The sequence below is a fragment of the Sinocyclocheilus rhinocerous genome, unplaced genomic scaffold (genome assembly GCF_001515625.1).
Source record: "Sinocyclocheilus rhinocerous isolate Xijiao unplaced genomic scaffold, SAMN03320098_v1.1 scaffold148, whole genome shotgun sequence".
NCBI classification, from domain to species: domain Eukaryota; kingdom Metazoa; phylum Chordata; class Actinopteri; order Cypriniformes; family Cyprinidae; genus Sinocyclocheilus; species Sinocyclocheilus rhinocerous.
Genome location: NW_015653472.1, coordinates 2,210,482 through 2,238,122, shown reverse-complemented (window position 1 = coordinate 2,238,122; position 27,641 = coordinate 2,210,482). Strand labels below are relative to the sequence as shown.

Below are 27,641 nucleotides of genomic sequence, written 5' to 3'. Positions count from 1 at the left end.
TGTTTATTTTGAGGTACTTAGATTTATAGGTCACAATATAAATGCAATGTGTTTCAACGAGTGTTTCTGAGAGTGACAAAAACCACAAAACAGTGCCGGGAGCAGAAAACAGTAACTCAGATACTACATAAATATTGTTAATTATGTTACATTTGTGTAATAGTATATAATGAAGTGTAGAAACAAATCTCTTCTGACCTCAGGCAATATCTGGGAGTTCTGTTCTATAATCAGACCTCCTTCAACTAGTGGTCATTGTAAAAAATAATAATAATAATAATAATTCCACTGAGCCATCCTGTAACAAAAAGGCTATATTTGGTACTTTATAGTTTACAGTAGCTCGTGAGTATTTGTTTTACCAGTAACTCAACACAAGATTGAACTGCTTAGTTTAAGTTTAGGATGGAAAAATATCAAAACGCCTGTGCTTCTGTTCGACCTCCGTTAGAAAAAAACAATCTTCCCTCACTCAGCGCTGTGAATGAATACAGTCCTCGACAGATTCGTCCCATTTAGTGGTGTTTGCAAAGGCAATGTCTTCTCCATCTGTCTCTTAGGCACTCAACAGCATGCAATGGGTGGACGTCCACCTTAATGGCAGTCTATGAGAGGAGCTCTTCACTGCTGCCTGATGAGCAAAGATGAGGAGAATTTTGATGAGAAAAGGAGAGAACTCCCCAGCTTTCCTCTCTCCTCCAGGTCATTCTTGATCTTTATGACGGTCCCTCTGTCCCCTGTTTATCCTGGCTCCTAGATGCCTCTGCTTCAGGGGCAGGAGATCCGGAAGCATCTCCTTCTATAAGACACAGATATGACAAACCTTTTTGCCACATTAAATGCACACATGCCCGGCTTATTCTCCAGCTAAACATTCTTAACAGAGTCCCCGTGGTCATAAGAAAGTCTCAGGTTATTTCAGAGATGGTGCCAAGAATGTGAACTAAGGAAACTGGGTCAAATAGAGACAGATGCTGCTCTTATTTCAGTAGGAAAGAGTTGAAAAGTTCCCATACGAATAGGAAACGGTCAAGGAAGCAGTTATTGTTGAGAGGGCAGATAATAAATCTTTGTCAGCGCTGACAGACTCCATTCAACCTCACCAAACCTATTTGTGTTCAATGTGGACACTGTGACCTTACAGAGCTGTGTCCTGGATAAAGTAAGGAACACTGTGAAAGAAAGGCCAGTCTTTGGTTCACATCGTCTTTTGTGATCTACACTTGTAATGTGTTCATGTATCACCGTCTTACCGTATGCACAAAGCAAGTCATTACAGGGGCCAAACTGATGCACTGTTGCATAATAAATATGACCACTGGCAGTCGGGAGAAATTATCTGTTCTTTCATCACATGAACAGCACTAGTTTGGCAGAATTACTAATGTGAATTACTGCCGTCGGAATACCAATAAAGTACTGAAGGAAATACCAGTGCATGTGCATTTGCAATGTTTTAGGTAAGGCTAGCTTTCATAGCATTATAGCCACTTTATAGTTTAAACTTGTATGTTTTTCTTGTTCACATGATGTCTTTTCAATGTTAAAAGGTATGGATGATCTAATACAAAGATAAAAGAAAGAGGACCAGTCGCAACTCCTTATGCAAATAAATGCAAGACAGATGACGTCATTTCTGTTTGTTACATACATAGTTCTGAACAGTGAACATTCTAACAAAGCAAAGTTTTTAAATTTCAATCTTATATTTATTTGAAGTATAACATTAGTACAAAACCCCAACTTAATAGTCTACCTAAGTCTAAAATTATTCACAAAATGTTTTAAAGGAGTATTTGAAGGTGGAGGAAAACGGAGGAGGAGGAGAAGATGAAGAAATGAGGAGAAGAAGGGGGTAAAATAAGAAGGGGAAGATGGAGAAGGAGAAGTTGGATGAGGACGATAAGGAGGAGAATGAGAAGACAGAGAAGGAGAAGCAGAAGAAGATGATAAAGAAAGGAGGAGGAGGAGAACTCTAAAGGAGAAGAAGAGAATGTTGGAGAAATATCAATACAGGTGCTGGCTTGCAAGAAGAACTGGAAAGCGGTGTGTGACGTACCTGCAGCTTTCAGGTCCATCTGAGCCATGTCTTTGGTTAGTTCACTGGTCCCCATCGCTACTGCCTCTCCTTTAATGTCTGGCACTGCGTTCCTGCGACCTGTACGATCAGAGTTTATGAACTCTGTATACGACGTCTCAACGTCCATCATCTGCTCACAAATTGCCCTCTCATTACACCTGAAAGAAACAAAAGAAGACGGACAGAAAGGTAGAACATTTACTCTCGGTTAAGAAAGAAACCAAGCCAACAGTTTGACTAAAATCTCTTAAGAGAAACTCCATATAATGAGCTCTGAAAAGAAAAATCCTAACACACAGAAAACCTGTGAATCTCAGTTCAGTAATGCCCATGACAGAACACGCCGTCTGATGAATTGGGAGTAATTATTACTTCAGGGGCTCTATTTCAACGCTAAAGTTAATAGATTCAGCTGCTGAACTCATTTCACGGCCTAATTATATAAGAGAGCCAAACGCATTCATCCAACCCTGGATGTATTCGTCAATCTTTTCATGCTTGTTTACACTCAGGGTTTCTTATGAGTATCAGTGCAAGCTTGCAAATGAAGTCTTATTGGCATGAAAACAAGAGATAAAACCCAAAGCGATCTATTAGACACTTTTGGGAGCTCATCAAACTGCTTTCAGGAAGGAGGGTCATGGGTGGACATTATGCTGAGAGAGGAATCCTCCCACAGAATGTATCCAAAACACATTAGCTGCTCACTCACTTAAGTGCCTCCTAAGTCAACATGAAAACCCCACTTACTTTAACCAATGCTGGCGATAACATCTCAAGTAACACGCTCATATTAACTTCAATACACTATAATATAACTATAAAGATAACTGTTTTCTATTAGAATATATTTTAAAATGTAAATTATTCCTGTGTCTTCAGTGTCACGTGATCCTTTAGAATTTTTTTTGCTTTGGTGGTCAAGAAACATTTCTTAATATTACCAGTTGTGCTGCATGGTATTTTTTGTAGAAAACGTGAATAGAAAGTTCAAAAGAACAACATTTATTTGAAAAAAAAAAAAAATGTGATACTGACCCCAAACTTTTGAACAGTAGGGATTATATAAAATAATTATATATTAAAAATAAAGATGTATAAATGTCTAAAGCCGAGACTAGTCAAAAGAAAACAACAACAACGTAATGCAATGTTGCAATATTTTAAAACTGAGTTCTTAGTTAACAGTTCTCAGTTTTATTTTTTAATGCACACTACTCAAAGTCTTTCATAAAATAGTATCAATTCATTCTATCTCTGAAATGTCTTTTATTTTCACCTGATATCATCACACAATTCAATCATTTCATGTTGGATAAAATCAAGTTCCATCCTTCATTTTCATCTTATCGCCAGTGTTGGGGAAAGTTACTTTTAAAAGCAATGCATTACAATATTGCGTTACTCCATAAAAAAGTAACTAATTACGTTACTTTTTATGGAAAGTAATGTTACGTTACTTTTGCGTTACTTTTTAAATCTGGACAGGGCATGCTTGTTTGTTTTTAAAATAAAAAAAGTTATATTTTTGGCAAATATAAAAGCCTATTCACACGAAAAGTGAAATGAATAAGCCTCAGGCTGAAGGGAAAGTAAATTTACGTCCATACAGTAGAATGCAGAAGAAGAAATTTCAACACACTTCAGCAATAAAAAAAGACACACAAATGTTTGTCTAGAGTAATTTTTGCTTATTAGTATGGTTGAACTGGATCATCGAAGGTCAGAAGCAAAGACATTGGTTAATAGAGTGGGATTAAACACATAAAGGATATTTGTGTTGTTCAGATGAATTAATGCATATTCATATTTATTTTAGAACTACAGTTACATCTTCTGATTTCTCTCAACATAGGGACAGGAGAGCTGTCAAACAATAAATTGGAAAAAAAGTAACTCAAATATTATCTTGTAAATTAAAAAGTAATGCGTTACTTTACTAGTTACTTGAAAAAAGTAATCTGATTACGTAACTCGTGTTACTTGTAATGCGTTACCCCCAACACTGCTTATCGCATATATGTGATCTGCATATAGAGATGCATCACATTGGGCTGCAAATACAAGTGTTGACTTTATGCGAGTTGCGACTCTTAAATGTCACTCTGAATATGTTCAGCTGGCCCGTCTGAAGAGAAGAAGAAGGGATATTTCAGAGGGATGTGAGAGGGCAAGGGAAAGAAGGCAAACACAAATAAATGCAATGCTATGAGTTGGAAGCAGAGGGGGAGGTAGTGAGGGAGAAAATTATAAGGTATAAATCATAGTGCTGGTCTTCACTGCTCATCCCTCCTTTCTGCATCTCTCCTTCCCCTCGAATCACCTCTCTCCATCCCTGTATTTCTCTTTTCTCCTTCCAACCCTCCTCTTTTTTTCTCCTTCTTTTTATAGTTCTCTCTCCCTTTCTATTATTTTCAAACACTCCAGCAGTGCTGAGCAAATCAGGGGTGTAAGAACGATCTGGAAAGTGGGAGGGACATTTGACTTGAAAAGTACTGATTATCTCCCGCAAACAACCTCCAAGAGCAATGGATGCCTATGTTAGAATGTGTTGTGACAGAGGTTAACTTTTGGACACATCACTCTTGTGAATCAAGGGGTCAAAGTTTGGCTGCTTCAATAAGCCTGTGCTAGTAGATTATGGAGTTACTTTTGTGTCTTTTTTAATTAAATAAACACTGTTTGAGAGCAAAACTTATTAAATTGTAATTTAAAAAAAAATACATGATTGCCTTAAGACTTTTTTTTTTTTTTTTTGCAGTTTTAATTACAAAAATAAATTGATAAAACTGCAATGCTAGTAAATCTTTGTTTTTCTTTGTGCAGTTTTCATCGTGTACGCAGAAATGTACTTTATTTTTTATAATTAAAACTAGCTTAAGAAGACATTTAAAAAAAAAATTCATTAGTTTTGCTTTCAAACACAGTATGTTGGATTGAGTAACAAAAAAAGACACAAAAGTTACTCCATAGTACATGATGTAACTACATTATCTAGTTCCAAAAAGTATTCCTCTGTATTTCTCCACTGATAATCATTCAAAAGTAACCATGTATTCTGATGTAGGGCTGCACAATATATTTAAATAAAATCAATAATGCAATATGGCTTCGTGTGACTCTCAAATCATGCAGGCTGCGATTTAATTAAATATATGTGCTAACCGTTTTCTGCTACCCGTCATTCAGTTACAGTTTACAGCTGCACTTCATTTCAAAACAGGTAGCACTTTTTTTTTTTTTTTTTATTGTCGGTAACCTGTCAAAATATTATTAAAACATTATTATTATTATTATTATTTCACAAGGATTTTGCACTAAAAAAAGTCCTCATAGTAAAAAGCAATATTTCAGCTTTTTTTTTTTTTTTTTTTACAATTTTTAATGCAGATGCACTCACACAAATAAATAAATAAATACATCACTCACTCACTCATAAATGACTATAGCTATTTCAAGTCAATTCCTGTATCTTTTCATATACCAGAAAAACAAAATGTCACAAAGTCAGTTTATTCAAATATGCAGCCCTATTCTGATGCATCCTGAAATTTAGCATAAACCCTAAGGCACTCATCAACATTCAAGGAAGCTCCACATGGCATTGGTTTACATTATTTAGCATCATACTGAAGAGGATCTGCAGAGTTTTCCTCAGCTGTTTGCTATCATCTCACAGCCTGCGCACATTCAACACTGGCCACTGTGTGTTTTATCAGGCTGTATTTATTACACATTACGTCTGCCAGCACCAGCATGTCAGTTACCCGATATGCCCAACCTCATTGTCGGCCAGGACCTTGAGAAGTGTGACCCAATTTCTTGGGTCACACTTGGGTCATATTTGTTCTCCAAATATCAACCCGTTTCCGCAGAATCGAATTACTAGTACTCCCATGTCCTATGTAATGCAGGCAGAGAGGTTATTTTCTATTACTGAGACCCAAGTCAGCAAAGGTCAGGCCCAGGTCACAGCAGCTGATGAAGATTTGGAAGTTGGAACAGTGGCCTGTGGAGAGCTCATCTTCCCAGAGAAGAGACAAACTGAAGAAAGTGTCATACAAAGTGCACAAGGCTTTTAGGAGGCTCTTCCGCCAAAAAAAAAACAAGCTGTGCTCTATTGAAAAGCGCACATAATGTCTTGCTTTCACAAAAAGTCGAAAAGCTTAACATCCCAAGCTGATTTCTGACAATAGTGTTTAACTTCTCTGCTACTGAGACACAAACTGGATTGCATAAGTTTGCCTATCACCCTGCCCTTACAAACTTGTGTTGGCCAAAACCATGGGAATACACACACACACACACACATTCAGAAGTTTGCGGTCAGTTAGATTACAAACTTGTGTTGGCCAAAACCATGGGAATACACACACACACACACACACATTCAGAAGTTTGCGGTCAGTTAGATTTTTTTTTTTAAAGAAAGAAATGAATATTTTTATTCAACAAGGACACATTAAATTGATCAAATTTGACAGTAAATAACATTTGTAATGATTTCTATTTAAAATAAATTATGTTCCTCTGAACTTTCTATTCATCAAAAAATCCTGAAAAAAATGTATCTTGGTTTTTTCACAAAAACCATTAAGCAACTTTTTCAACATTTATAATAATAAGAAATGTTTTTATCAGCAAATCAGCATATTAGAATGGTTTCTGAAGGATCATGTGACACTGAAGACTGGAGTAAAGGCTGCTGAAAATTCCGCTTTGCATCACAGGAATAAATTACATTTTAAAATGGAAACCAGTTACTTTAAATTGCAATACTATTTCACAGCAGTAATGTTTTTACTGTATTTTTGGACTTGGTGTGCACAAGAGACTTCTTTAAAAAAAACAACCTCAAACTTTTGAACAGTAGTGTGTACGTATGTATATGTATCTTTTAAATTATTTAATATATTAGATATTTTTAATAGTATAGTTAGTATGTTAGATCAGTGTTTCCCAACCACTGTGCCACGGCACACTAGTATGCCGTGATAGGTTGTCAGGTGTGCCTTGGAAAATGATCAAAGCTTTCTTTATTACATTTTGTTATTATTATAATTTTAAACCACTGCTATTGGTCATTTTTATGTCTGTTAGTGGGTTTTACAAATATTTAACCAATAAAAAGCATTCAAAAGTGCTTGTGACTAAACCTCGTAATGCCACTGGATCCTTAAACTGCCAGCGAAACCTCATAACTCTGCGCCTGCCTCCATTCAGAATGAAGTGCCACGCGCAGTCTGGAGACAGATCTCTGCTTGTTGAAAATGCTGTACTTATTCAGACATCAGTTCTTTATTTACCCTTGCATTATATTTACTCAATGTCTATAAAAGCTAATGGTTTTTGTGTGTTTGAAGAGTGGAGAAGAGTCTTAGCATTTGTTGTAGCTATTATACGGTTTTATATTGCCTATCCTGTGCATACCGTTTCATCGTTTGGCCAAAAGTATTCAGCAACAAAAAAACTGAGCGCCCATATTGCTACAATAAGCTTTAGAACCTGTAAGTTGATGAAAGCCTAATGCGATGCACTCAGATGTGGCTGTTCTAATGACAGACAAAACACATATTGCGGTCATTCGCTGGTCAAAAACTCCATATGAGCTTGATTTTCCTAAAATGTTAATATTATAATGGCACATGCAAGTGTCTGTTCATATATAAATTCACAATACCAACTCTGACGACTCAGTGTTTAATTATTTAAAAATTTTTGTTTGTTTTTAAATGGTTTTGGACATACAAGGTTTCCAGCCGAGAGTAACAATATGTAAATAAGTTGTTATTTATGTAATAAGCGACGATAAGTTGTTTTATCTTCACCAACAATATAAAGCAACCTATGACCTTGTGTTCCTACCTGACTTAAGCTCAAGTTTCACATTAAATGTGAGTACTACTTTTAAAATAATATCTAGTTTTAACATGCCATTTGAAGCAATGCATGCAATTTTGCTTTATTTCAGTGCTTAGTGGTGTGCCGTGGGATTTTTTACTTATCAAAACTGTGCCGTGGCTAAAATAAGGTTGGAAAACACTGCGTTGGATGATGTACCATCCCTTTTCATATCTCCGTTATCAAGTGGCCAATATAAAGTGCTCCAGCCTGGGAATCCTGAAGTAAATGTTTCTATATTTAGTGAGTTTATCTGAGGCAACAGGGGGCTGTTGCTTTGCTTGGCTCAAATGTACAGTGTTCGGTTGCTTTCCATTTACTCTCCCAAATTTCATTACAATAAAGTTAAACTATGGCTCATTAAAGGTTATTTGATATATTTTCCATGTGTCCCATCTTACTTAAACAAATCTTTTATTTGTTGATGGCGTCACAAGTAGGAGGAAGCGGGAGTCAACAGCAGCTGTAGCTGTAGGCAGAGGACAAACGACGCAGGTGTGCGTACAATATCATCAAAACATCTCACATACCAGAGGGAAAACAGCCTAGCTTGCCCTTAGCCTGCAGTCCTCATGGGATCAAGAGCGAAAGCCTTACAAAAACACCAACTTGAGAGCTGACGTATTCATCATTTGCATGCGTTCTGCGTCGCCAGCAGGCCTAAACAAATGACAAACTCAGGTTTAACCTTTATTTAAATGAAAAACCCCAAACAAAACAGCAAACCAGTGCAAGGAGTCTTGCTTCCACTCTCACCAGATGTTTGGATATGTCCAGTGCCTAAACAGTCTGCACAGCCCACTGGGTACATAAACTCATTGGTCATGTCCATATTTGGACAAATTGTGAGATAAGGCCCCATCATGAGAATGAAGGCCAGCTGACTAGATCTTCACTCAAAATGAGAGTCAGTCACTGATCTATTGACAATTAAGGGATAGTACCCTCAAAAATGAAAATTCTGTCATTATTTACTCAACCACATGTTTATGAATTTATGATGAATATCTTGGTCTCTATTTTCAATATAATAAAGATGAATGAGCACTGGAGGATGTCAAACTCTGAAATGACAAAAAGATACCACTAAAATATAATAAAAATTGTAAAATATCATCAACTTTTTCATCAAATTTAAGTTAAATCTTGACATCTACCCTAGCTCTTTGGCACATTAATGGGAGTTCATGAGGGAAATAAAAATGAACAAAACTTTCTTTTGAGTCAGATCTTTTAAATGAATTGGCTGATCTAGTTCATAAACCCTGAACAATTTGTTCACTTTCAATTTGTCATTCAATCATAAACTGTTCATTTTTGAGTGAACTAATCTTTTAAAATGGACACATCAGTTGTTGTTTTTTCCTGGTTCCCTAGGCCAGTCAGATCAATCATGAAAACTATCAAAATGGCTCATTCAACACCTGTCATGGTTTTAACATGACAACCAAGAGCAATGCAGACATTTTCTGTATTCAGCAACTTGGTCCATGCACAACTACTCCAGTACGTGGAAGGTAAAGGTTTGCCCAGTCCAATCATCATCAAATAATTTACAAAAGTGTCAAACAACACCTGAAAGAGTCAAATATGGTCCCTTTACCAGCAATTCTGTAAAGGTGCTTCAGAAATGTCACTTCCCTCAGTTTATGAAGCCTGCATCACACTGCCTTGTTCCTAGAAAACGCCATATATGGTCCTTAGGTAAAATTATCGGTCTAAATTATCAACGTTACGGCTGTGATGGAGAGATATTCTAGACCACAAATGGCACAATTCACCAACCTCAGGAGGGAAAGACATGAAAAGCAAAGTACTCAGACAGAGAGACAGCGGTGCAGCTCAGGAATGCACACTCAAAAGGAAATAAAATGGATCTGAGGTTAATATCATTACACCACACCACAAGCTAATATGTTCCATGGACAAATATGCTCATCTCCAATATACCTGTGGCTTCCAAGTGTAGAAACCAACATGAATACATATTGAGTGAGTCTCCGGCACTTTCCAGCCCATCAAACCCAGTCACAGCCGGGTGTGTCAATATATGCCTAAGCAATTACATGCATGGTTTAAATACTTTTGCTCATAATTGCTTGACTTTCTCCATCAGTCCCTGGCTTGAAAGTGCATGTGGCCAAGCAAACTGTTCAGTCAATAAAGAGTCTCTTCTGTATAGGCCGGAACTGGATAAGGAACATAGGACACTTGAGACAAGAAGCCCTTACTCCTCAGCAGCAGGAGATGAACCGTAAAAGCAAGAGACTCAAAGTTCACTCTAGACACTTTCATCTCAGAGAGGATGAAAATGTTTATTTGTTCTCTATGTCACTGTGATGCACTAATCATATAATGGCACAGTGCAGTTGTGGGAGCCTATTATTGTGGCCATGAATGCAGTGTGAATCAGTACACCTGCAAAGCAAATAGGTTTCATTTATAGTCCTCCATCCTTGTGGCTGTTGAACAATGAATGGGGGATTCTCAACAGATTGTAACGGGAGCTCTTACTGATATTATGAACAAAGGCCCGGCAGCCCAGTGGAGGATACAAGTTTACTGCTACAATTCTACTGGGACCCTCGGTGCATAATGAAAACATATTATCTGGTGGTGGTTGCAATATGCTCAAACAAACAGTGGCCTTAATTAAGTTATTTAACATTTACTAAAGGAATAAACCTGCATAAAAAAGCAGCAGAATCTGAAATGTCAATGTGATCTCCAGTGTTAAAAATTAGGGCTTTTGTCAAACAAATAAATAAATGAACAAATGAATAAACTAAAAAATGAAGCAATAAACTACTGAATGAACCAACAAGCAAATTAATGAACAAATGAACAAAAAAACTAACAAATAAACAATTGACTGAAAAAAAAATAAAATAAAAATAGACAAATTAACATGAAAGACTAAATAAATGGAAAAAACAAATGAATAAACAAAAACAATTCAATAAACCAATGACCTAACAAATGAATAAACTAATAATGAATGAATGGAGCTACCGAGTAAACAAATGAATGAACAAATACAAACAAACAATCTCACATGAATAAATAAATTACTGAATAAACAAATGAACAAACAAAGCACAAATAAATGATCAAACAAATGAATAAGTAGTTTAAAAAAGTTGAATAAGTTAAATTCACAAATGAAAGCACAAAACAAATGAACAAACAACTGAACAAATCAATAATGAAACAAACAAACAACATGAGATCACATTAATACCTCTCAAAAGCTTTTTTTTGCCACCCGGTTGAATCATATACCACCACAAGACGTACATCTCAATCTGTGATACAAACGCGACAACCAGACTGAAATATTGCTGCTAGCATTTGTCTGTTTATTATGTGTAAAAAATACCAAAGAACACCCAAATGGGACAAGCTTATGCACAGAAATGACACAACCTCCTTTTCACATTTCTATTAGACAGACATGCACACTCTGCTGACTGCAGGAATTTCAGCCCTTTTAAAAGGGAATTTAAGATGAAGGAGTCTGCTGATACTACATTTTAAAGCTCCAGTTTTGGGCAAGAGAACTAAATTTATATAATAGCTCCCAAGAAATGAAGTTTTAAGCTTGAAAAATGCCCCACATTTTGTCTTTATCAAGGATAAATTTCTGGACGCAGTGGAGCTGCATCTAATCAAGTTGATCAGACTCCAGCCTGTCTAAAGAAGCAAGCACATTTAGCTGCTCTTTAGATAAGTGCACCAGCTCCAGCACTCAGATGAGCCACCGCTCAACTGAACACACACTTTGTGTGTTCACATGACATAAGTGACTGGTCATTCAAAAAGGGGGATAAAACACCCAAACGACCATCAAGCAGGCATTGTTTTTTTTGGCACTGGTTAAAAAAAGAAATCTCACAATTCAAAGTTCGTTTGCTGTCATCCTACATATCCTTCCTCCTTTTGAAGGGCCTTGCTTTGTGTGTCCACATCTATTTTTCTCAAGCAACATCAAAAGAGCCACTGCCTGAATGTCCACACTGGTGATATTGTTCAGGACCGATAACGGTCACCTTCTTCCACCAACCAAGCATATCGTGCTATCATGACTTTTTAAATGCCAACTTTACGGTCCCCAAACACTTCAGCTGCACTTCACAGCCTCTTATCAGCATACTGTAACATTTCACGGCCCACATTCAGCATCTCGTGGAAAAGGTTATGAGCCCACCGCAAGGGAACTTTGCTGGTACATTACACATCCACTGCACCTGAAATGTTAAGAAGGATCTTTGATCACATTCCAAAAAAAATTAACTTTAAAATCGTCTAACACTAAAGCAAAATAATGGAAATCATGAACAAATAATCAAGAAAATAAGTCAAAACAAAGAAGATGTGAGCTTAAAAAGTATATAAAAATCAATGAAAGAAAATTAATATTTATTTTAATTAGTTATTTTAATCAGCTTTTTGCAGTTGCCATTTCATTACAACAGTCCTATGACGTGACAAATGAATTTTTAAAAGGACAATTACAGATTCTCCTATTATGCTTTTTCACTTTTTGAATTTTAGTCAGTGTGTATGTTTGGGCATAAAAAAAAGATCTTCAAAGTTACAAATCTCAAAGTCCACTCCAAAGGGAGTTATTTCGTTTTTAAAAAATCCCTTTTCAAGAACTACAACGAACGGCTCGTTTGGACTACAGCGTTTGTTTTCCGGGTTTTGTGATATCACAAAGCGGCCCATTGGAATATCATTAAAATAATTCCCGCCTACAGAAAATCGAAAGGTTGGGGGGTGGGGAGCGGCGAGGTCGTGGTTAGAGCTTGGTTGAGTGCATCAGACAAGCCGACGACAAAGAAGAAGTGCTGCTGTAGCCTTACACTTCAATTATGAGACTACAGTGTTTCCCATACATTGAGTGCGGGTGTTTTTATATCACTGTATTTCTGAAGGAAACCAACTGTCTTCAGAAAATTGGATGTCATTTTCATTTAATCTTGCATGTAATGTCTGATAAAGCAGTGTTTTCTTTAGCATAGCACTGCTTTGTGTACAGCCGTTACCGGGGAAACCTTGATGTCTACCACTCCAACAGCACCTCCTGCTGGCAGAGAATGAGTTTGCATATATATGCCGCCTGGGAAACACTGGACTATGGTATAAATAAATTCAACTGTATAAAAGTTTCACTGCAATTCATGTTATAATGTTAGAATTAAAGTAAAAATAATACATATGCACTTATCTGTACATAGTAAATGCAGTTATTTTAAGCGGTTGTTGACATTCTTTCTAAAACGTGATTTAGAAAAAAAAAACAAAAAAACAATAACGTTACCACTCTAATATGTTTTGCAATATCCGTAGGCGGGCCTTCATCAAACCCGGAACTAATCGAGCCGTTTGTGCCAGGCTGGGGAGAAAGGTATTGTAATAATGTAAATTATGTAAAAAATAATGCGTTTTTCAAACCACCAAGCATGAGACCATGTTCTAGTACACCCCCAAAACAAATTCAAGACATTGTAAAAGAGCATAATAGGACCCCTTTAAGAAAATTACATGCACTATAATTGTAATACACAGCATATAGTTTATAATAATTTAGCATGTCACATCACAAAACAAGTCCTTCTGACTCAGTCATAAGAATTTGAAACCCACATGCAAGAATCTATACAAATACGTAAACATTTAACTTATTTTGTGCTTATTTAAATGTTGAAAATATCTCTGTGAAAGCATCACACTGCATTATCATTACAAATCTGAATAATATTAGAAGGTAAACTCACTTTTCCCAACTCACAAACATACAAAATGTCTAATTTACTTCCTGTTGGGGTCTTGATTAGCAACATTTTCAAGGATCCACAAGAGATCGTTCATTTAGAAATTGATTTGCTCACTCCTCAAGACTCAATAACTGATGACAAAATAGATAATAGGACAATATATACTTTCTTCCATTTTTAAATAGACCCAATGAGAAAATGCCCATATATTTAAATTTCATCTACACCCCACAATGTTGATTAATAGATTTCTGAATTTCCTAATTCATGATGAGTGCAGTCACATCGCAGAGAATTTATTGAAAATAAAATAAATAATAAAATCAAAAATGTAATTAAATTAAATAAAATCTAGTAAAATCAAAATGTGAGAGAAGAAAAAAAAAGTGTTTTCTACTGTACATCATTGCTAATACTCATATAATGCAAATATTATAAGAGATATATGGATCCTTTTTTAAAATCTGTTGGCATAGATCAGATGTCCAAAGTCCCATAAGCACCTTTTTAATGCCAAACACAGATTGCATGTAAAACAAAATAGCTCTGAAATGTGTGATAGGCATATTGGTCATGGAGGTGGCATGAACACTGTGGAGAGCAAGAAGAGAATCTGCCAGGCCTGCATTCATGCTACTTGTGGATGAGATTATGGTGTCACCCACACGTGACTCACACTCATTCATCCTCCTCTAATGCGTAACGGGACCGGCGCCACTCTATCCATGAGGATTTTACAGAGGATCAACATGAGAATTGCAAAGCTAATGCAGTACGTTTGCGGTCAGGAGAAAGAGGAAGTTTTTCTCATGTCATCGAGATCCTTTCAGCTCCCTGGGCACTGAGCGAAGAGCTGCTACTTTGCAATCGAAAGATTTTCAAAGCCACTAAGAAGCAATTAACTGAAGATTTGGAGGCGATAGCTGAATCGAGATTAAAGCCATTTTCTCGCTGATGTCGGAAGGCTTTTAGTTCATAGGGCATGTATTTGGTGTTATTTCATGAAACAAAGTGTTAGCATTTAAAAAGGCTCGGGGAGATGAAGGTGCGCGACTGCCACCTCTTTACTAATGCAGGAGTTGATGGGCTTAATTTCCCTGTGTGGCCTATCAGCCCTTTTGATATCAGAGCAAATATTAAATAATAATGAGGACACTGCAGGGAGACAAGTCAAATGTTAGGGCAGTTCGAGCCCACTGAACTTCAGAGCCGACACACAAAGACACAAATCCATCTTTAATAATTCCAAAGCACCAACATAGACTCAACATTATTTGCCTGGCACCGGGTGGACGCCTCATCGTATTTGCCTCATTATTTGAAAGAAACACCAAACTCGGCAGCTGAGACAGACTTCATAAAAATAAAGAGCTTGTGGTTTGTCTTCCTTCCTACTTCAAATACAATTAATATCTATAATAAGCAGGAATACCAACTTGAACTCAGCTCAAAATGCAGAAGGTTAAAAAGAAGGGAGCTATTTTCCCTAATGAACACAGAAGAGTTTTACTTTGAAATGTTCTGAAGGCAGAAAAGAAAAGGTCTCAATTAAGCAATCATTTTCCTGTCTGCTAAAGAGGAAGCAAAACTCCTATGCGTCACTGCAAAATGGCATATATTTTTTCTACAGTTATGATGACATGCAAGCCCACAAGATGCAGTTTGCAATCGCCCGTCACAGTCAATCATCCGGACAGAAAATGAGTGTTTGCTGAGAAAGTTCAAATATCTGTCTGAGCCAAGAGTATCAGATGTCTGAATCAATTCATTGTTTATCTGGAGGCATAATTACCACTTATTGTTTTTATGTGGCTCTTACCCCAATTAAATTCACAGCATGGAGGCGAGATAGATGGAGCATGCTAAAAGAGTTTAGGATTTCCCCATGCATCACACATCAGACTATGACAACAGTGACTGAAGGGAGGAATCTATGCTGAGTCATGAACAGGTGGTGTCGTTCAGATGAAGACAGCGGTGAGTTTATTTGACTGGGAATGTTGGAAAAGGATTAAAAATTAAAGTTCTCACAAAAATTCTTTCATTATTTACTCATTCTCATGTCAATTAAATTTCTTTCTTCTGTGAAAAACAAATGGAGGAAAACTTTAGCATAGTTCAAGCTCCAAAAAACATAAAAGTGACTCAAGTGTTATATTTAAATTCTTCTGAAACCATTCAATAGCTTTGTGAATTAAATAATGGATTTTAAGTCATTTACCAATTATCAAGACCTGTTACACTAGGTTTAAGCTCAGTGAGTAAATTTTTTATTTATTTATGACTTTTATTTAACCAGAAAAAAGACTCACTGAGATTAAAAATCTCTGTTACAGGAGAGTCCTGGCCAAGATAGGCAGTCGTGTTTGCGTATACAAATAAACAACAAAGTTACAATATATAATACTAAAACTGACATACAAACATATAACCAATTAAAAAACAATTACACACCATTTATTCACTCTCTAGATTACTAACTATTTTTCTCCGAATTCTCAATGAAGGCCATGCAACTCTTTTGTATATAGTTCACAATGGTGTGTTGAAAATTTACAATCAGTTATAAATCTCAGTGCACCATGGTACAAAGCATCCAAGAAGGCAAGAAGGTAATAGGGAGCATGCTGATACACTACACCCCCATAATCGATAACCAGTAAAAAAAGTAGCAGACACTAATTTCTTCCTCACATTGAATGAAAAGCACGACTTATTTTTAAAATAAAACCCTAACTTTTTCTTTAATTTTTGTCTCAAATTTTTAATATGTGAACCAAAACGTAATGTGTTATCGATAATAATACCCAGGTATTTGTACTCTGACACTGAAGTAAGTGGGAAGTACGAAGAACAATAGAATTTTCTGGAGAAGTTTTAGAATTTGAAAATAACATGCATTGTTTTTTCAACATTTAAAACCAGCTTCAAAACAGAACCTATTCTGGATAATATCAAAAGCAAAAGCAGACTGTAAAAAAGCCACAGATTGTTGCTTAGAGGGCTGGACAATAAACGATAATATCATCTGCATAAAAATGAAACCTTGCATTATGAATATTAAAATCAAGGCAGTTTAGATATATACTGAATAATAATGGCCCCAACACAGATCCTTGTGGGACTCCCTTAACAACCTCCAGAGGATCTGATTTCATTGGTTTTCATGAATCTCCTGACCAATTGTGATGTCACAAATTGCAATATTCATGCATATTCAAATTACATAAATAAGATTTAATTGCTATAGCAGAGGGGAAGACTTTCAGTGCCTTAAATTAAGTCTGTTTGTTTCAAATAATACTACTGTATGTCTTCAGCAGGCTTGGAATATAGTGCAGTAGTGGGCTACTGTAATGAACAGGTAAAAACTTGAGGCACAACACTACAAGACTAATGTCTGTAAAATGGTCCCTAAAAGTTTAATGATTGGAGATTTAAAGCATTTTTATGCACATGCAAACTCTTTGCCTACATACAGTCAAAAGGTCACATGTCTCCCAAAAATAATCACACTGCTTGGAAAATGAATGGTTTGCACACAAATTACAGTACCTATCCAAACCAAATGCCACACTGAAATATGCTCACCATCATCTGCACCCTGCTATTACATACTGCACAAACAGTAGCATACAGACAATGTAAATGATAAACAAAATCCTCAAATGTAAAGAAACAAACAAATAATTTTTCTAGCAAGACCAAAGATGTGAGAAAGTGGATCAGGAAAGGAAATGTTCACACAAAAATCTATGTTTTGTCACTATTTACTCACCCACATGTCGTTTCAAACCCATTACTTTATTTTTACAATAAAATAATGAGAGCAATAAAGACAAATAAAATTTTTCATGAATTTACACAGTCCTTTTCCATATACTGAACACTACAAAAGCACCATAAAAATACTCTATGATCTCTCAACATTATATTTCAAGTCTTCTAAAGCAAAATAATAGCTTTGCTTGAGGAACAGACTAAAATATAAGTCACTGAAATTTTCCGCTGTAGCTCTCAAATTAAAAAAAAGTGTTTGACATCATAATGTCTTACGTCAAAATCTCGAATTTCTTATGGCACAAGCTTGACGTCATGACATTGGCCACTTTTGATTTGACTGGTTTCTTACGCTTATTGGTATGAACTGTTATTTTAATGAAAATATCTACACATACTGGTAAAAAATGTATAGCCTGAATGCACTGTAAGTCGCTTTGGATGAAAGCGTCTGCTAAATGCATAAATTAATGACATTATTATTATATGGGAAAAGGCACAAACTGGATTGGATGACATGAGGGAGAGTAAATAATGACAGAAAGTTCATTTTTGGCTGAACTATCCATCTAAAGGGCAGAATATTGTCTCTTTTGACAAGATCTTGTTACACACATCCAGTTCTGCTCTTGCATTAAACAACACATGGCCTTAATGGGAAACAGGTGGGGCGTCTGTCCTTGTCATTTATGTCCTTCTCCTGCACCCGAGGTCTGACTGCGAGAGAGAGAGAGAGGAGGATACACAGAACCAGAAACACTGTACCAGTGAGCATCTGGTGTGCAGACAGACAAAAACGGTATACAGACATATTTATTATAAGTATAAGTTGACCCAAAAAATGTTGTTTTGGACTAGGCCCGGGCGATAAAACGGTATCGATATTTATCGACGGTACACCTTCTTCGATATCGATAGAAAAATTGTTCGATATAGCGCACGATATAGGCACGTACTATGAGTGACGCCGACAGCACACACAAACACAACACAAACACGAACACATGCTGAAATGAGTGCTGTGCCTGCCTGTGATGAGAAGATTGTGAATAAAGAATGAATATTAGTCGAATTTAAAATAAACATTTGCATTTGAATGTTAAGTGTGCATCAGGGAGCGTCATCATCAGTGGCGTGCGAGATGAGGTGATATTTGTTCATAATTGTTTATGCAATTTACGAAATTATATTTGATTTTTATGAGTTCATTTAGACGTAATGCACATTTTTATAGAGTTACTTCCTTGCATTGGCAATTTAAATGCGCTGCATTATTTTGCTCATTGCGCCCTCGGGTGACAATTAGACCTATACAATAAAGACCTATTTAATCTGCATATAAAACATTAGAAATTAGATGTTAAATTTTTATTGTGTTTGATTGTTAAAACAAAAAATATTTGTTGTTTGTCTCAATAAATTGTGTTAATTATAAATACAGTGGTTAAATTTAAACATTTTTTTTCTATTGCTTTTTGTTTTAAAAAAGGTTATAAAAAAATGTCAATAATTATCGATACCGAACGATATGAAACATTATATCGTTGATACATTTTCTATGAGCTATATCGCCCAGCCCTATTTTGGACCCCACTGACTTTCATTGCCTGAACAAAAACACTTCTTCAAAATATCTTCTATTGTGTTTCACACAGGATAGAAGGTCATACGCTATTGGAATGACATGAGGGTGAGTAAATTACAACTATTTTCATTTTTGAGTGAACTCTCTCTTTAATATCCATCTACATGTACTCAGAATGGTTTTTGAACGAGAACTTGACACATAACTTAACAGCTCCTGAATATCACTGACACAAGTGTTCATTGAACGGTCAACCTCAGAGTTTGTGGGAGGTTTTGTCCTCATTGACAGCCTGAATAACATAAATGGAGCCAGAAAATACCCTTTAAACAAAGTACAGCTGTATGGCAAAACTGTATTTGTAGGCCCAACAAAATAATTGGAGATAAACTTAAACAAGAAATACTAAACATCTTTGTGGTAAAAACACCTCTAGCAATAATTCATATTATTCTATGACAGTTTTATGGTTTAGTCACATGTAGGCGAGATTTTCCACCCAGTTCCCACAGCCACCAAACCCAGACAGCAATTAAAAAGAAACGTCCTGGACAGTAAACGAAGCTGAACAGCTGTTAACCAAGTCTTAAAGACCACCTGTCACTGTATGTTTCCTCTTTTTGCTGCCCCATCCTTAACCCTTTTCTCACTTCCAGTAATCAATACTTCAAGCTAACAACCATTATCCAAACTTAGTCACAGTACACAGCTTCAATTACTTACCAAACGCACTCAAAACGCTAATGACATGGTGCTACAAAGCTCTCCGAGGACCTGAATAAAGACGGTTTTATTTTAGTCCACACAAGAAACAGAAAGCGGCGTCCTCTGATCCTCGCGTTTATGAGAGAGCCTCCTCTCATTCTCTCTCTTTCTGTCTGCCTCTCTCTTTCTCCTTCCCGTCTCTCTCGCTCTCTCTCCGCAGCAAATGGATCCCCACACAGTTGCAGCATGCCTCTCCCACAGATCAGGGAGGATGTGGGCGAAAAGTTATTTGATTTGCCTCGGAGTTGTGAAGAGAGGAAAACAAGCCAAACATATCCTGAGAGAAGCTTTCAAATCTTGCATGACAGCCTGAATGAATCGGACCAACGGCTTTAGCCATAACCCACATAAGTGCATGAAAGCCACACTGACCATGTTTACATGGACATGAAAATTCTGAATAATATAAGAATGTTGTCATATGTCAATGATGTAAGTGCCATATAAACATGTTAACCAGCCAATATTCCAGTCAGAACCACCATGCAAGTTTTTGAATCTAGTGGAATGCAACTTGACTAAATAAATAAATAAGCTTATAATAATAATAACAACAATAACAAGAATTATTATTATTATTATTATTATTGCGAGTATATGCATAAAAGACTGATTCTTTTATTCAAACATTAAAATAAATTAGCCTAATAAATAAACAGGCAAAAACACTGTTAAGAGTCTCTTCACCGACATTTTGCAATTCAATGCACTCTTCTGTGCTGTTGTCAAGGACATGAATGAGAATGAGTTGATTAAATTTTCAGCTTATTTTTACTAATTCTGCACAGTCAATATTGAGAAAAGAGCATGCATGTAATTTAATTTATTCAGAATATGCTGATTACATTTATACAGGGAACAGCTGCGTGAAGCATATGTGACAAGTGTTTTTCAGAACAAAGGGTAAAATATGGCAAACAACTAAAAGCGCTAAAATATAAATAATAAATAAAACTAAAACTGAAATAAAAATAACTTAAACCTAAATAGTAATATTTAAAGCTGCAGTCTGTAAGTTTTGCCTCTTTGTCACCATCTCTGTTTGAAAACCTGCAATTGCAGCTGTGTGCGGAATTATCTTCCTTGCGTGGGTTGTGACATGGCTCCAGCGCGGATTAATCTAATGTTTTGAGGAGTATGTGGCAGTCTGTCACCGCACCGGTGTGGATATTGTACTTTGCACTCACAGATTCTAGCCTACGTCTTGGAATATATGACTCAAATAAGCATTTTCACCGGATATTGTCATCTGAACAAGTAGCCTAAGTAACAAGTCTGCCACGTTTGTTCTGACCAACTGAGGAAAAAAGCATTACAATAAATCGCGCTACCAATGGTGATTTAATCTAAATTAGCTCATACCACATCAAATCGTGCAAATTATTATTATTGTTATACTTTATTCTCAAATTATTAACAACATCAGCATTGCGTGACTATGAGTATAGTGTGTATAAGCGAGTAGATTTCAATTTCTGTACAGTCTAATCTATAATTGTCTTACCACTCGAATTTCATATTAAGCTTTATGTTTACAGAAGTGACGTAATGACGCAGTGCCATGCTCAAATTTCCCGCGAAAACCTACCCGTACCACTTAAATTAGAAAACATTATTATAAGCTGACCGTGTATTACGCGGTATGCAAATATATCTGCGTAACATAGTACTGCTTAAACATTATACACCTTTTGAGTGCTAAGGAAACGTGCATGAATGAGAAAATAAAAAGTGGGACGGCACTTGGTAGAGTTATTAAGTGCAATAAGCAGTGAAAAAGAACTCGATGCGGTGCTCGCGCTGACTGACACACAGCCTAAGTGCGCGCACTGAAAGCCCCTCTCTCAACAGCATGCGATCGCGTAAACAGATCTCTTTCATGTTTTATTGTGCTTGAATGGTCAAATACGCACACTAATACGCAGTAATGTCATAATGCCTGTCGTGTGGAGTATTCAAGTAAACACAGTCGGTTATATGTTAAATAAATGTAAAACAGTTGGGTGAAAACCAGATGTATTTCAGTATATTGGATCCGTGCAGTCGGTCTTAAAGGGACAGCAGCCTTATTTACCTGCTGCTGTCTGTCATTATTAATGTTAATCATGTTTGATTGATACAGTGAAGACCATGCAGTGTTTTATTTATACACTGTATTCAATTTCTATAATATTTCTTACTACATGTTAAATAAACCTAGCCTACTGTAGCTGAATAATTTAAAACTTTATTTCATATTTATTCGTTCTGTTGTGCTTGTAATTTGCTTCTTTTTCTTAATTTTAATAAAAATAAAATAAAAATAGCTATATCGAGGTACATATAGTTATCGTGAAATAAGATTTTGGTCATATCACCCACCCCTACTTCCAAATATGAATAAAACTTTAATGGTACATAAATAATACTAATATAAGACTGATATGGACCTCAACTGAAAAATTATTTCATGTGGAAAATATACCAAGAGAACTGTGGATATAGATAAAAAAAGAAAAGAAAAAAATTAATATGAGAAAATGTCAAAGCCGGATTCACTCAGCAACTGCTGTGTAAATTCCTGCAAGATATATTGAGTTGTATATATTTAATTATATGGATACTATAAAGCTGTAAATATCATATGCAATAATAATAATAATAATCTGAACAGCTCTCCCAGCAGGCTATAATTGAGTGGAGAATTGCTTCCCAGCAATAACGTTATAATATCAACAGCCGTGTTGATGAGGCCCTCAAGACACTATAGCACTGAAACTCAAAGCACTTTTGCACACAAAATTATTTTGGGACAACAAATATGATTTTGTGAAGCTTACAGGTCAAAAGCTCCCAGCTAAACCACTCAGTGAGAGACCCTACAAATAGCCTCTGCTTTGAGCGGAGTGACTCAAATAAAAAATAAAAAAATAAAAAAAGCGAGACTGTTAAAGGGTTAGTTCACCCAAAAATGAAAATTAGCCTGCGTTTTACTCACCCTCGAGGCATCCTAGGTGTTTATGACTTTCTTCTTTCAGACGAATCCAGTCGGAGTTATATAAAAAATTGTCCTGGCTATTCCAAGCTCTATCATTGCAGTCAGCGGGTGTTGCAGTTGAACAGTCCACAAGTCATCAAATAAAGCGCGCGCATCCATAATAAAACGTGCCTCACACGGCTCCGGGGGGTGAATAAAGGCCTCCTGTAGTGAATCCATGCGTTTTTGTAAGATAAATATCCATATTTCAAACGTAATTAACACTTTTCTCTCACTTCCGGTTTCTGTCATACGCGGAAGGCGTTCCTGCGGATGACGTAGGACGTCGGCGTTGCGTGATTAGTGACGAATGCAGACGACTTGTGGACTGTTCAACTGCAACACCCGCTGACTGCAATGATAGAGCTTGGAATATCCAGGACAATTTTTAATATAACTCCGACTGGATTTGTCTGAAAGAAGAAAGTCATATACACCTAGGATGCTTCGAGGCTATTACAGGCTAATTTTCATTTTTGGGTGAACTAACCCTTTAAGTAGCCTATTCACTGCACCAACTAGCAAAATCTTTATAAAAATAGAGAGGAAAACAAATCGGAACAAAAACAACCACCAAAGCCCTCAGTGGATACTGTAGCTTGATAATGGCTCAAGCACTGATGCAAAACTCTTGGTGTAGCCTGACCTGGACGTGTCATGCAAATGAACATTTCACTTAAAGCAAAGAGCCTGAGAGCACTTACCAAAGTGACTGCTACCAGCAGAGGATAATGCTTCTGCTACATCACTATTATGAATGATAATAGCCACAACACATCATTGAGTACCACTACCTGCCATTTCATCAGCCTACTCTAGCAGAACAAGCCAAGTGGATGATGACTTGCAGGAATAATATCTTTTGACTCAGAGGTCCAAAACAGCAGTTGCTAGTGAAGTTTTTGAGCCATAGATAGAAAGTAGGACAACCAAGCTCATGAGAGCAAAAGACACCAGCTGTGCAGAACAAACTGACTGTTTAAAAGTCACATATCAAAAAAGTTCATTACAACACCAATCAATCTGTTTAATATGGCCTAACGTCCATTGTATCATCAAATATTAACATCCACTCTACAGAATTAACTTGAGACGAATAGTCTGGATACATTTACACAGCTCACGTGACTATTAAAAATTAAAAAGCCGATGACAATGAACTGATTGTTCGAGATCGTTTCGCTTCAGATTGTTTATTGTTTATGTGCAACTCATCAAAACGCCTCAGTGAATCAAGTCCATGATGTCTTTGAGCTCAAGAGTCCCATGAATGTAGTGACCTAAATAGTGGTCGACCGATATGGGGTTTTTGACAGCCGATTTCTTGGAAAGCAAGGTGGCCGATGGCCGATATAAAGCCGATATAATTTTATTTATTTTAATTTATATTTAAGAAATTTTAAATCATTTGAAAATGGATTAAAAATAATTGTGTAAAATAAACATACTTATACTCTAGAAGACAAAGTATTTTTCACAAATAAATAAATATTTAATAAAAATCTAATTAAAAAGGAAGTAAACACGGTAACCAACAGGGCACTCAGTATTCTGGGAAGTTTGTGTGAATCATTTTTATTTATTTTTTTTCAAATAAAGCCAAGGTAACACTCATTTTACACACAGCACGCAATGAAAATGACATGAATATGACAGTGGGCAACTGCATAAAGCGCAGCATAATTTGAAATCACTAGTTTAAACTTTGTCGATCACGCGTCTCCAGTGAAGCTGAACTCTCCCTCCTGTCAGCATTCAATTTGCACGGATCGACCGTCACCCAGAGAACACACGAACTAAGTTTGCAAGGTTTGTGAAATTAAATGTTCATTAGTCATTCAAAGATTTGTTTAAATGATATAAATGCGTGTTTGCTGAATGCTGATGGCAAATGAGAAAGTATAATGTTTGCCTAAAGTTCTATTACTAATAATATTAAAGCAATCGTTATAATACTTTTTTGTATACATTTTAATTCATTTGTTTAACAGTTCTATCTGATTATTAGATAGACTTATATCCATATTAGACAGAACTGAACAACGACAGCGAACAAGAGGGAGAATGTGAGCGGTGTGCGCTCTCAGGCGCTGCCGTTCTCGCCAAACAGAAAAACTTATCGGCCGATGCCGATATTTGAAAAATGCCAAATATCGGCCGATATATCGGCCATGGCGATATATCGTCGATCACTAGACCTAAACAACTGACTCCTCACAAGTGAAAGAACTAAAAACAGACCATGTTGCATATTAAATACGCATATCAGAGCAAACAGGTCACCCGCACGCACATACATACGCTAAAAGTGACTACATTTGATTTCTGTAATGTCTTTGGCACATCTTCAGGAGTGTGTCGCCAGAGCACTCTATCATAATAAAAATGTCCATACATGATTGAACCACTGTAAGTGGCATGGCTGATGTCTTTATTGTTACTACATTTCTGTTGAACTTATGGAAAATGCTCTTAAAGTTACAGTTTAAAGCAAAAATGTAGTTCCAAAACCATTTGGAACTAAAGAAAATATTTTTAATATTCTCTCTCTATTTTTTACCCTTCCATTAAGAGATGGACCATAATTTGCATGCTTCAAAAAGTACAAATAGACATAGAAATTCATATGAATCTAGCAGTTTAATCAAAGTCTTCTGATCACAAGAGATATGATTACTTCATATGATGATTAGATTTAATTTAGGCTTTTATTCAGATATAAACACTGATCAACACATACATCAAACATAGCCAATGGAAGCTCAAAAGTGCTTGCTTAGATGAGAAAATTTTGGTTGGGTGGTCTTTCAATGGATAGAAAAAAATTGATGAGAGAATAGCAAATATACCTTCATTTGTGTTGTTAAGATGAATGAAAGTCTTATGGATTTGGAAGGACATGAGGGTGAGAGTAAATGATGATTTTTGGTTGAACTTAATATCTTCATGCATGTCTAAACTTGTAAATGAAGCTCTCACACCTCTTCCTCTTGCAAATAAGAGAGTATATAAAGGCCATAAAGGGTCTGGTAATAATATAAATTCTGTCATCTTTCACTAATCTTCATGTTGTCAGGCAGAAGGACAATCCCAGTCACCATTCACTTGCATTATATGGAAAAGGAGTCATTGAAAGGGTGACTGAGGTAGTCCATTCCTTACATTTCACCAAACATCTCCTTTCGTGATCCACAGAATAAAGTCAAACAGGGCTGGAACAAAATGAGGGTAGCTAAATTTTCATTTTAGGGTGAACTGTCCCTTTAAGGTTCCTGAATACACATTGGCTAACGTTGCGTTTTGCCTATAAAAGCAAAAACACTTGGGAAATCTACTAGTAAACAGTGGCCAAGTTAGGATAAACAACCCAGGCCATTTTATAAAACCAATACCAACTACATATTTAGATTAAGGGGAATTTACATTTATTTTGAATCTTTTGTAGATGTACAATAGCAAGAATAAAACAAAACAAGCCCACTACTCCTCAAAGTCTAATACAAAGAAGCGTCACGAATTATCGTGTAAAAATTGCAATTTAACCACAATATTTATGCATATTTTCAGCATAAAAAGTAACGCGCCAATGTGTTTTGTTAACATTTGTAACACCTGTTGTTTTACTACAGAAACTATATCGGCTGTAATCAACCATCATCACTGTAACAAGCACTAACCTTGATCCGCTTCACTTTCTTCCACTTGTTATAACAACGCCATACGCCATTCACTCTTTGTCGGGATTCCCTTCATTTCCAAAAGCTCTTCCCGCCTTCCACACACGGATTCAATGGATTTGAATTGATCTGTTGAGAGATTCCTGGTTAATTCCAACGCTCCCCTGACAGTCTATTGAACACAATGACAAAGAGGGATAAGGCTTTAAACTGCTGTTTCCAAAATGGAGTGATCCCACAGCCAATCACACTCCGCCTGCTCTCTTACCAATAACAGCACTTTGTTCACGCGGAGCTGCTTGCGTGATAAAATCGTGCGCTGAACAGTAACTTTAAATAATTTACATCTTGAAATGTTTGTTTTAAGGGAGTTTTATGAAAAGGAAGCAAGTTTCCAGGCTGGAGTAGGTGAGTGCTGAATACCCTTACAAAATTACCATGGCAACCACAGTTTCCGCCAAAATACCAACCTAGAGTGATTGTTTCTATTATGAAACTGTGGCAACTTGGCCACCACTGTCAGCAAAAATAAGCAAATTAAGCATGATGACTTCTGAAAGCTTTATACTTTGAAGAAGATATTAACGTACGGTGTTTTACTGTATTGGTTGTAAGTATGGAATTTATGTTATTGTATATGGCGCCTGTGAAGACACTATGAACTGATTCCTTTTTCCAGATGTAGGAAGACAGGACGTGTGCTAGTGGATGAAGTTGCTGTCAGATGGTGTATGTCTCCATCTTCTGGTGAACTGCATACACAGCACTTCTTCAGCCAACCACAAACAAAAGAATAATCTTTTAACTTTAAAAATTATAATCTTTATTGACTGTTTTCACAAACAGAAATAACAAAGTATTTAAATAATAAGACATATGGTCCAATACAATACTGACATATGGTCTGACATAAACATAAGGCTTGAAAATATAGCATAAAATATGCTCAGTAAGATAAAAAATTATATTACAGCCCTTAATACTTCAAATAAAACAAACCAGTTATCTATACAAGATGTATACATTTGAACTTTATATTGGCCACTTAACTTTAAAA

The 27,641-nt window shown here is 36.2% G+C and overlaps 1 protein-coding gene across 1 annotated transcript; it reads right to left on the bottom strand.

The window, feature by feature from the left end:
- Positions 1-26,829, bottom strand: pkig (protein kinase (cAMP-dependent, catalytic) inhibitor gamma). The gene is made up of 3 exons (XM_016522547.1): positions 26,585-26,829; positions 2,060-2,238; positions 1-799 (listed from the first exon to the last, which is right to left on the bottom strand). Exons 2-3 carry the CDS (start codon positions 2,208-2,210, stop codon positions 717-719), a joined length of 234 nt encoding a protein of 77 aa, XP_016378033.1. The 5' UTR covers positions 2,211-2,238; positions 26,585-26,829; the 3' UTR covers positions 1-716.
- Between the last annotated feature and the right edge of the window lie 812 nt (positions 26,830-27,641).